The 12,388-nt window shown below is 42.2% G+C and overlaps 1 protein-coding gene across 1 annotated transcript in view; it reads left to right on the forward strand.

Annotated features, from left to right (window-relative positions):
- The window catches only part of CHL1 (cell adhesion molecule L1 like), a 186,720-nt gene that overhangs the window by 92,941 nt on the left and 81,391 nt on the right, over positions 1-12,388 (forward strand). The window contains exons 3-4 of the mRNA XM_056524135.1: positions 9,232-9,340; positions 11,248-11,438. Of these exons, the coding sequence (XP_056380110.1) occupies positions 9,232-9,340; positions 11,248-11,438 (300 nt within the window). The remainder of the gene's footprint in view (positions 1-9,231; positions 9,341-11,247; positions 11,439-12,388) is intronic.

Below are 12,388 nucleotides of genomic sequence, written 5' to 3' on the forward strand. Positions count from 1 at the left end.
TTCATGCTTAAAGTGACAGTGGTCAGATGTGCAAAAAATGCTCTGGTCCTTAAAGGGGTACTCCGCTATTCAGCGTTTGGAACCAACTGTTCCTAACGTTGGAGCCGGCACCGGGAGCTCGTGACGTCATAGCCCTGCCCCCTCATGATGTCACACCCCACCCCCTCAATGCAAGTCTATGGGAGGGGGTGTGACGGCTGTTACGCCCCCACCCATAGACTTGCATTGAGGGGGCGGGGCGTGACGTCACAAGCTCTAGGCGCGGCTCCAGCATTTGTTCCAAACGCTGAGCAGCGGAGTACCCCTATAAGGTCACAATGGACTTGGTCCTTAAGGGGTTAAAAATCAGACGTGATTTTATGGATTTTTTTTCTCACTATGTCTCTCATAGTTGAGGTATACCTATGATGAAAATGAATTGAAGGGAACAGATAATCCGATCACTGAAGATTGGAACATCTGAAGAAGCGCAGACCTCCGGATTGCTGTGGAGGTAGGAATATGGAGCTCGGCATATAGCCGTGTGCAAAGATAGTGTGAAATGCAACCTATGGTCGCATTTCACACTATCTCTGCACACGGCTATACGCCGAGCTCCATATTCCTACCTCCACAGCAATCCGGAGGTCTGCGCTTCTTCAGATGTTCCAATTTTCCGTGATCGGATTATCCGTTCCCTTCAATTTATCGATACACTGGACTCCACTACTAAGAGCCTAGAGGAACCTGGATGCTGCGACCTTTCACGTCTCCAAAGCCACTGTACGTGTTATGCTCTGAGCATAACACCCTAAGTTAAGGGACCACCATGCTGGCCCGACCACTGATTTGTTTTCACACCATCATACCTTGTTTTACCTGCACGAGGTGCGCACCGTTCTCTCCTTTTTACCCCTTATACTCTATGATGTAAATTGCAGGCCTCTCATCATTTTAAGTGGGAGAACTTGCACAATTGGTGGCTAGAGATGTCGCAAATTGTTCGCCGACGAACAGTTCCCGGTGAACTTAGCATGTTCGCCTTCGCATCGCCGGGCCTATACTTTAACATTGCGGTAAACTTTGACCCTGTGAGTCAGAGTCAGCAGACACATCACAGCCAATCAGCAGCAGTCCCTCCCTTCCAGACCCTCCCACCTCCTGCACGGACGCCTTTTTACCTTCATTCGGCATGCTGCAGGCTTAGAAAGTAGAGGGCCAGAGAAGCTGCTCCTGCTGTAATAGGGAAAGTGATAGCTAGGTTGCTGCTAGGCGGTGTATTCAGGGTCCACTTTACTCCTAAAGCACAAGTCTAACATCTGCTTTAAGGACAAGGGCTCAAATATCAGTCCGTGTGTCTTGCAGAAGCTGGAGGCACCCTGGTTGAGAGGGAACCACTGGTTAAAAGGGGTACTCCAGTGTAAAACTTAAGTTCCTTCAAGCAACTAACTACAGTATTAAAAGGGCTATAAGTTCAGTCCGTGTATCTTGCAACAGCTGGAGGCACCCTGGTTGGGAGGGAACCGCTGGTTAAAAGGGGTACTCCGGTGTAAAGCTTAATTTCCTTCAAGCAACTAACTGCAGTATTAAAAGGGCTATAAGTTCAGTCCGTGTGTCTTGCAACTGCTGGAGCCACCCGGTTTGGGGACCTCTGCTTAAAAGGGGAACTCCGCTGGCAACCTTTTTTGCTCATTGTCACACTAGTGCAAATCACATTTGGTGTGATAGTTGTTCAAATAAAAAATAAAAGAATACCTTTTTTGGCTGTGAAATAAAACCGGTGCTGCCTAAAGGGGGGCTCTAACTATGTGCTGCCTAATATGGGGGAATCTATGTGCTGCCTAAAGGGGGTATCTAAATATGTGCTGCCTAAAGGGGGCTCTATGTGCTGCCTAAAGGGGGGCTCTAACTATGTGCTGCCTAACATGGGGGAATCTATGTGCTGCCTAAAGGGGGGATCTAACTATGTGATGCCTAAAGGGGGATCTAACTATGTGCTGCCTAAAGGGGGCTCTATGTGCTGCCTAAAGGGAGGCTCTACTTATGTGCTGCCTAATGTGGGGGAATATATGTGCTGCCTAAAGGGGGATCTAACTATGTGATGCCTAAAGGGGGGCTCTATGTGCTGCCTAAAGGGGGCTAAAGCACGTTCTACCAAAGAATTTAGGAATTCTTTTTAAAATTCGCCTGCCCATTGAAGTCAATGGCGGTTCGCCCGGTTCGCCGGTTCGCGAACATTTGTGGAAGTTCGCGTTCGCCGTTCGCGAACCGAAAATTTTATGTTCGCGACATAACTATTGGATTTGCCAGATCAAAAAGAGGAGAAACACAGTACCTAACTAACTCAGCCATAAGAGCAATCTTTGCCATTGAGTGGCTACAGTGGGCAAAAAGAATGCACAGATTTTATAAAGCACTGGTACGGACTCACCTGGAATATGCTGTTCAGCTTTGGGCACAGGTTCCTAAAAGGGACGTCCTGGAATTAGAAAAGTTAGAATACCAAACATGCAAAGAATCACACACACACAGGGGGTATACTATTGTATATGACAGGTAGGAATATAATTAGCATGAAGTATAGCCAAACCCATCCCAAATGTGTGTAAAACCTTGATGTAGACTCTTGATTAATCCAAGAAAACCAAAAGAAAAGGAAGCTACTCACAAAATTAGTGCACAAAACATATATATTTTATTTAGACAAGTGTACAGTGGTCCCTAGGAAAAAGTGAGGATTAAGCAGATAACTAATGCAGATAAAGCAAATCCTTACATATAAAAGTAAGAAAGATCTGCTGGGGGCTGTAAATCACTGTCTATGTCAGTGTTTTCCAACGAGGGTGCCTCCAGCTGTTGCAAAACTACAACTCCCAGCATGCCCGGACAGCCTTCGGCTGTCCGGGCATGCTGGGAGTTGTAGTTTTGCAACAGCTGGAGGTACCCTCTTTGGGAAACACTGGTCTATGTAGAGGACAGAAGCTTCTCCAGGGTCCCATACATAACACGCAATGTCCTAAAAAAAGGAAAATGGAGCCGCCCTCACCTGATGCCCAAAGGAGCAGCTATCCGGTGCACAGGTAAAGAGTACAGAACATGTAATACCTCCCTGTACTGTAGGGGGGGCTACTAGACACCAGTCAGTGCATACACTTCAGTAATACAGGGGTTTTACCTGTGAAATATCCATTCTGATTGGTCGGTTCTTCCAGCCATTGACACGATTCGCAGATTCCATAGCATTGTATGTTGAGTCTGGTTTCAAGTTACAATGGTCCAGAAAAGACGATTGCATGTTGAAACTATTGTATGTTGAGGCCATTGTAAGTTGAGGGATCACTGTATAGATAAAATATATATTTTTGCACTTATACTCAGAAAAGGCTACAGAGAGGCATAACTAAACTAATAGGGGCATGGAAGATTTTAGCTATGAGGAAAAGTAAAAAAAAAAAAAAAAAGATTTGTTTAGACTTGAGAAAAGAGATGTTTAAAGCAGGGGGTATGATCAACTTGTTTAAGTATATAAATAGTGCATACAAAAAATATGGAAAAAAAAAACTGTTTCTTTCATCTAGACGTAGAGGATGCCCCCTTGTTATAGATACAGTCCTGGGTATAAATAGGTCATGGAGAAATCTCTGTGCTGCCCCCCGATATACATAATTATTAAATCACCCCTAAGCCATCTTTTTTCTAAATGAAATAACATTAAGTCTGATAATCTTTCTAGATGCTCTAGTCCTCCCATTCCCTTAGTTATTAGTCTTGAGACTCTTTTCAGCTCCACTATATATTTTTTGTACACAGTATTCCATGTTTGGCCTCACTAGTGATGTGTACAGAGGTAGAATAATTTCCTTGTCCGGTACATCTATGCCCCTTTTGGTGCCCCATGATTTTTTTTTTGCCTTGGCAGCAGCTGCCCGACACTGGTTCCTAAAGTTAAATTTATTGTCAACTAGAACTTCTAAGTCCTTTTTCATGTCAGTTGTCCCTAGTATTTAGTACATATTCCCAGCCTATATTTCCTCTATTTTCCTCCCCATGTGCATAATAGTGATGAGCGAATGGGGCCATATTCGAGTTCGCGATATTTTGCGAATATATGGATGAATATTCGTCCTATGTTCGCGAAATTCGCATATTCACTATGTTCTTTCTCTTTTTTTTCTATGCGAAAATTCGTAACGAAATTTGCATAATGCACATGTGCAATTTTATCTCACCTAGAAGAAGGGAGGGATCAGTGTCCAGTCCGAAAGTGCCGATATTCGCATAAACATTTTTTTTCATCATTACAAATATATATCACTATATTCTAAATATTCGAAAATCACGAAGTGCCGATTTTCACGGTAAAAATTAGTATTTCAAATATTCACGCTCAACACTAGTGCATAACCTTACATATATCAGTGTTGAGCCTCATCTGCCACTTCTCAGCCCAAACCTACAACCTATCAAGATCCATTTTTAACAGCGCAATTTCCTATGTTGAGTTCTCTACTGTACACAGAGTGCTGTTCTCTATTGTGTTATGTACTTTTTACAGTGCACTGTCCTCTATTGTGTTATGTAGTATTCACAGTGCATTGTCCTTTATGGTCTTAACTGCTTTACACAATTTAGTATCATCTGCAAAGATTGATACTTTACCATACATTCTCTCTACAAGGTACATTAATAAATATTCCTCATAAAACCATGCTGTTATGGATTCATACAATTATTTTCATTGACATACTTCAATAATGTATCTCTTAGAAAATCCTCAAAAATTTACGTAAAATGGAGGTTAACCCCTTAAGGACGCAGGACGTAAATGTACGTCCTGGTGCGGTGGTACTTAACGCACCAGGACGTACATTTACGTCCTAAGCATAACCGCGGGCATCGGAGCGATGCCCGTGTCATGCGCGGCTGATCCCGGCTGCTGATCGCAGCCAGGGACCCGCCGGCAATGGCCGACGCCCGCGATCTCGCGGGGGTCCGCCATTAACCCCTCAGGTGCCGGGATCAATACAGATCCCGGCATCTGCGGCAGTGCGCGATTTGAATGAATGATCGGATCGCCCGCAGCGCTGCTGCGGGGATCCGATCATTCATAACGCCGCACGGAGGTCCCCTCTCCTTCCTCCGTGCGGCTCCCGGCGTCTCCTGCTCTGGTCTGTGATCGAGCAGACCAGAGCAGAAGATGACCGATAATACTGATCTGTTCTATGTCCTATACATAGAACAGATCAGTATTAGCAATCATGGTATTGCTATGAATAGTCCCCTATGGGGACTATTCAAGTGTAAAAAAAAATGTAAAAAAATGTAAAAGTAAAAAAAAAGTGAAAAATCCCCTCCCCCATTAAAAAAGTAAAACGTCCGTTTTTTCCTATTTTACCCCCAAAAAGCGTAAAAATTTTTTTTTATAGACATATTTGGTATTGCCGCGTGCGTAAATGTCCGAACTATTAAAATAAAATGTTAATGATCCCGTACGGTTGACGGCGTGAACGAAAAAAAAAAAAAAAGTCCAAAATTCCTACTTTTTTATATACATTTTAATAAAAAAAAATTATAAAAATTGTATTAAAAGTTTTTTATATGCAAATGTGGTATCAAATAAAAGTACAGATCATGGCCCAAAAAATGAGCCCCCATACCGCCGCTTATACGGAAAAATAAAAAAGTTAGAGGTCATCAAAATAAAGGGATTATAAACGTACTAATTTGGTTAAAAAGTTTGTGATTTTTTTTAAGCGCAACAATAATAGAAAAGTATGTAATAATGGGTATCATTTTAATCGTATTGACCCTCAGAATAAAGAACACATGTCATTTTTACCATAAATTGTACGGCGTGAAAACGAAACCTTCCAAAATTAGCAAAATTGCGTTTTTCGTTTTAATTTCCCCACAAAAATAGTGTTTTTTGGTTGCTCCATACATTTTATGATATAATGAGTGATGTCATTACAAAGGAAAACTGGTCGCGCAAAAAACAAGCCCTCATAATTGTCTGTGGATGAAAATATAAAAGAGTTATGATTTTTTGAAGGCGAGGAGGAAAAAATGAAAACGTAAAAATTAAATTGTCTGAGTCCTTAAGGCCAAAATGGGCTGAGTCCTTAAGGGGTTAAAGGGGTTCTCCGGTGCTTACACATCTTATCCCCTATCCAAAGGATAGGGGATAAGATGCCTGATCGCAGGAGTCCCGCAGCTGGGGACGCCCGTGATCATGCACGCGGCACCCCGTTTGTAATCAGTCCCCGGAGCGTGTTCGCTCCGGGTCTGATTACGGGCGACTACAGGGCCGGTGGCGTGTGACGTCACGCCTCCGCCCCTGTGTGACGTCACGCTCCGCCCCAAGATGTGTAAGCCCTGGTGAACCCCTTTAAACTAACAGGTCTATAATTCCAGGATCACTTTTTTGGCCCCTTTTTAATATTGGCACCACATTAGCTATGGGCCAGTCCTGAGGAACAGACCCTGTCACTATAGAGTCCTGGAATGTTAAAAATAGGGTTATGTCTATTACATTATGTAACTCCCTTAGAACACAGGGGTGAATGCCATCTGGACCTGGTGATTTGTGTGTTTTGACTTTTTTAAGACTGCACTGCACTTCATGGGTCAAAAAGGTGACGTACTGCGGAGTTTACCTTATTCTGCTGTATTTTACCTGACATTTTATTTTCCTCTGTGAACACAGTGGAGAAGAATAGAAGAATTTGTTTAATATCGTTTTGTTTTTTCCTCATCACCGTCTAAAATTTCCACCTCAAAAGGGCCAACGCTTTCATTTTCAACCTTTTTCATATTTATATAGTCAAACAACATTTTAGGGTTTATTTTACTCTCTTTCGCAATGAGTCTTTTGCTGCTTTTATCTTTTTTTTTTCCTATTTAGTTTTTTTTCCCTGTTGCTTTTTAACCCCTTGCCGCAAATGGACATTCATTAACGTCCATCTGCGGCTCCCGAGGTATGACGCATGCTCAGCAGGTGAGCGTGCATCATACCGGGTGGATCCCAGTTTCTATAGGCGACCAGGACCCACGGCTAATGCTGGACATCGCCGATTGGGCTGATGTCCGGCATTAACCCTTTAGACACGGCGATCAAACTTGATCGCCGCGTCTAAGACTAAAGTAAACATTGCCGGTTAGCTCAGTGGTGCTGTTCGGGACCAGGACGCAAGGAGGATCCCTACCTGCCTCCTTGCTGTCCAATCGCCAAATGACTGCTCCGTGCCTGAGATCAATGCCATGCCATTGCATGGCAGGGATCAGTGTAGGAAATCAGTGTGTGCAATGTTATAGTCTCCTATGGGGGCTAGAACACTGCAAAAAAAAAAAAATGAAGGGAAAATGAAGTGTTAAAAAATGTGATTTAACCCCTTTCCTAATAAAAGTTTGAATCACCCTCCCCCTTTTCCCACTTAAAAAAAAATCCAGTGTAAATAAAAATAAAAATAAACATATGTCCGAACTATAAAAATATATAATTAATTAAACCGCATAGTCAATGGCGTACACGTAAAAAAAATTCCAAAGTAGCGTATTTTTGGTCACTTTTTATACCATAGAAAAATTAAAGTGATCAAAAAGTCTGATCAAAACAAAAATGGTACCAATAAAAACTTCAGATCACGGCGCAAAAAATGAGCCGTCATACTGCGTCTTATACGGAAAAATAAAAAAGTTATAGGGGGGGTCAGAACATTACCTTTTTCAATGTAATAATTTTGGTGCATGTAGTTATAATTATATTTTTATAGTAAAATAAAATCAAACCTATATAAATTGGGTATCCTTGTGACTGTATGGACCTACAGAATAAAAATAAGGTGCAATTTTTACCGAAAACTGCACTGCGTAGAAATGGAAGCGGCTACAAATTACAAAATGGCTTTTTTTCATTTTGCCCCACAAATAATGTTTCTCTGGTTTTGCTGTAGAATTTGTAGTGAAATTATTAATGGTATTACAAATTAAAATTGTTGGCGCAAAGAACGAGCCCTCATATGGATTTTTAGGTGGAAAAAAAGTGTTATGATTTTTAGAAGGTGAGAAAAAACTTTTTTATTCCCATAAAGGTATGTACTTCTCACAGTGAGAATGTAGAATATTTACTACTGACTGTAGTTGTCTGGCAGTGGCTGTACTTGTTTTTGAGGACATTATTCCAATTTATAATTTTATGGGCTAATCTGAGCTGATCAAAATTTGCCTTCTTATAGTTCATTGTTCTTATGGCTGCTTGAAGGGTTCACTTATTGAAGGACAAATTATAATGTGTTATATCAAAACATGCTTAGATACATTCTTAGAACAAAATAAATTTAATGTGAATGCATAAATATAGAATCACATCCCCTGCCCTTCATCCACCCATTCACCCTCCCTTCACCTCCTTGTTTGAGCTTGATGGACATGTGATTATCTTTAAAGGAGTTGTCCAACTGAAATCTTTTATCCCCCGCTGTGCCTGGGCTGTAAAATTATACATAATAAACTTTCACTTACCTGCCTACGATCCCCCATTGTTCCCATATCGCCGCCCGTGCTCCGGTCCCTGTCAGCTTCCTCTTCCTGTGGGTCGGTGACTTCACTCTGCGCTCAGCCTATCAGCGGCCGCGATGGAACATTGCTGCGGCCGCTGATATGCTGAGTGCAGAGTGAAATCAACGACCCGCAGGAAGTGGAAGAGACCGGGACCGGAGAGCGGGCGGCGATATAGGAACAACGGGGGATCGTAGGCAGGTAAGTGAAAGTTTATTATGTATAGTTTTACAGCCCGGGCACAGCGGGGGTTAAAAGTTTTAGCTTACAGAACTCCTTTAACTATACTATGAAACATTGAAAGCTACAGAGAAGAATACAGTAAGAATACGCACTGAAACAATGTAGTGAGCCCCAACTATGTTGATCAATAGAATAAGCCAAAGTATTAATAATGAAGATTTTTTTTTTTTTGCCAACGAAAGGGCAATAACCTAGAAGTTCAGAATTTTAGAGTCAGTCTGGTCCAGGTGTGTGAAATGTGACCTTACAAATGGGTATAGGAGTAATACATTTTCTTTTATATGAAATGTGTTGATGATCTACAACTATATTCCAGAGTCTCTGTTCAACCAGTAAGTAATGGTGGATGTGGTCAACTCTTCTCTTTTACCTATATTTACAAAAGAAAGATGGATGGATGGAGGAATAGATATTATCAAGAGATTTTAACTTACCGTATCTTATTCCTTACAGTGGAGCAGTTGCCAACGATTATTGAAGTCACCAAAGGTATCCAAGTTGCTTTTCCTGTAGGAGAAGATTTCACCATAAAGTGTAAAGCTAAAGGAAACCCAGCCCCAGAGTAAGTCTCATCCTGTTACTAGCTGATCACATGGGCTGCTTAAAGGGGTACTCCAACCCTAGTCATCTTATCCCCTATCCAAAGGATAGGGGATAAGATGTCTGATCGCGGGGGTCCCGCCGCTGGGGACCCCCCGTGATCTTGGCTGTGGCCCCCCGGACATCTGGTGCACAGAGCGAATTTTACGACATGCCGGATGACTGGCGATGTGGGGTGGAGGCTCGTGACATCACGGTCACGGCCGCTCGTGATTTCACGTCCATTCCCCCTCAATGCAAGTCTATGGGAGGGGGCGTGATGGCTGTCATGCCCCCTCCCATAGACTTGCATTGAGGGGCGTGGCCGTGACATCAGGAGTGGTCGTGACCGCGACATCACGAGCCTCTGGAATTGCACCCGATGCTCTAAACGAATGCCGGGCGCAGCAGGGAGATAACGGTGGTCCCCAGCGGCAGGACCTCAGCGATCAGACATCTTATCCCCTATCATTTGGATAAGGGATAAGATGTCAAGGGGTGGAGTACTCCTTTAATAAAGAAATTCAACCATGTCTGTAATAAAAAATAACAAACCAATAGTAGATTAACCCCTTACCGGTACGTCATGAGTCCGCTCCCGATCTAGTCTTAGCGGGTCGGGCCCGGCCTCTAACAACGGCCGGGACCCGTGGCTAATAGCGTACAGCATTGATCGCGGTTCCGCGCGCTATTAACCCTTTAGACGCGGCGTTCAAAGTTGAACGCCGCGTTGAAAGTGAAAGCATGCCGGTTAGCTCAGTGGGCTGTTCGGGATAGCCGCGGCAAAATCGCGACATCCCAAACAGCTTACAGAACAGCTGGAGGATCCCTACCTGCCTCCTCACTGTCCGATCGCCGAATGACTGCTCAGTGCCTGAGATCCAGGCATGAGCAGTCAAGCGGCAGAACCATTGATCACTGGTTTCCTATGAGAAACCAGTGATCAATGTAAAAGATCAGTGTGTGCAGTGTTATAGGTCCCTATGGGAGCTATAACACTGAAAAATAAAAAGTGCAAAAAAAAAGTGAATAAAGATCATTTAACCCCTTCCCTATTAAAAGTTTGAATCACCCCCCTTTTCCCATCAAAACAAAACACAGTGTAAATAAAAATAAACATATATGGTATTGCCGCGTGAAGAAATGTGCGAATTATAAAAATATATTGTTAATTAAACCACACGGTCAATGGCGTACGCGCAAAAAAATTCCAAAGTCCAAAATAGTGCATTTTTGGTCACTTTTTATACCATAGAAAAAATTAATCAATAAGTCCTATCAATGTAAAAATGGTACCGCTAAAAACTTCAGATCATGGCGCAAAAAATGAGCCCTCATACCGTCCCATACGCGGAAAAATAAAAGTTATAGGGGTCAGAAGATGACAATTTTAAACGTATTCATTTTCCTGCATGTAGTTATGATTTTTTCCAGACGTACGACAAAATCAAACCTATATAAGTAGAATATCATTTTAATCTTGTGGACCTACAGAATAAACATAAGGTGTCATTTTTACTGAAAAATGCACTACGTAGAAACAGAAGCCCCCAAAAGTTACAAAACGGCGGGTTTTTTTCAAATTTTTTCTCACAATGATTTTTTTTTGCTGTTTAACCGTAGATTTTTGGGCAAAATGACTGACGTCATTACAAAGTAGAATTGGTGGCGCAAAGAATAAGCCATCATATGGATTTTTAGGTGCAAAATTGAAATAGTTATGATTTTTTAAAGGCAGGGAGGAAAAAACGAAAATGCAAAAACAGAAAAACCGTCGGTCCTTAAGGGGTTAAACTTAAAGTGTCCCAGTGTTATGGCCTCTGCCAGGATCCTTATAATATTTTTTATATTCTTTACATTCCACATTTCTCTGATTCTTCTTTCTATTAGATATCATTGGACAAAGAATGGACATCCATATAATCCACTTACGGATAAAAATGTAAGGACTATTAAGGATTCCGGGTCTTTTATCATCCATAATGATGGTAACATATTATCCTACAATGGAACGTATCGATGTTATGCCTCAAATAAGTTAGGAATTGCTGTATCCGAAGAGACAATTTTTCTCATTCCAGGTATTTTTTTTAGAATTAACCAATGCTTTTACTCTGATGGTTACATGTATTAATGTGTCTAAAACACTTCTTTATTCTAAGTTGCAATAAAAGCACACCTAAATGAAAGTGCGACACCATCACCAATAAAAGGCTCCTAATATAAGTACTCCACAATCAGTAAAAATACTGGAGCAGGTAAACAGCAGTACAAGGTATAAATATCCTTGCATGTACAGGATAGTACCATATATTAAGTCAACATTGTCCAGCGTAAATCATAAATGTCAAAACCTCATGTACAATAGGTCCCTCCCTCCCAACCCGTTTCTATCGTCGGGGGAGCATGAGGGTTGTGAACAGAGTACCCACAATTTGAACGGGAACACCGTGCATCAGAATAATAACTACCACTCATAACATCAGCCAATCTAAAATAGTCATAATAGCTGAATGTGTATAAAAGATGCAATGAAGCGGCTGGCCGCAGTGGCGCCCACTCACGGTTCTGTAGTTAGGAGCGGATCCATGCGTCTGCAGTGGACTGCTCAAAGAAACCTGTGTAGAGGAAGAGTGGTGCAGTTGCCCATAGCAACCAATTAGATTGCTTCTTTCATTTTTAAAAAGGCATTTTTAAATTATGAAACAAGTAATTGGATTGGTTGCCATGGGCGACTGCACCACTCTTCCTCTACACAGGTTTTAATAAATCCCTCCACAGTCCATGCTTTGTTCAATGATGAATGGGTGTCCTACATCATCCAGCGCCTTTCCCCAGATCTTTCTCAGTATTTCCATGCAGTAGAGGACGTGGACCCCTCTGGCTTGTCAGTCATGTCTCGTTGTGATTACTGCCATGTGACTAGTTTGGGAAGCTGCCCGCCCCGATGACTAGTTATGGGGCATCAGCATACGGTGTGAGACAGTATAAATGTTAATTTTCTGAATGTTGCGGGATCTGGATGCGCTCT

The sequence above is a fragment of the Hyla sarda genome, chromosome 6 (genome assembly GCF_029499605.1).
Source record: "Hyla sarda isolate aHylSar1 chromosome 6, aHylSar1.hap1, whole genome shotgun sequence".
Classification (NCBI taxonomy): Eukaryota; Metazoa; Chordata; class Amphibia; order Anura; family Hylidae; genus Hyla; species Hyla sarda.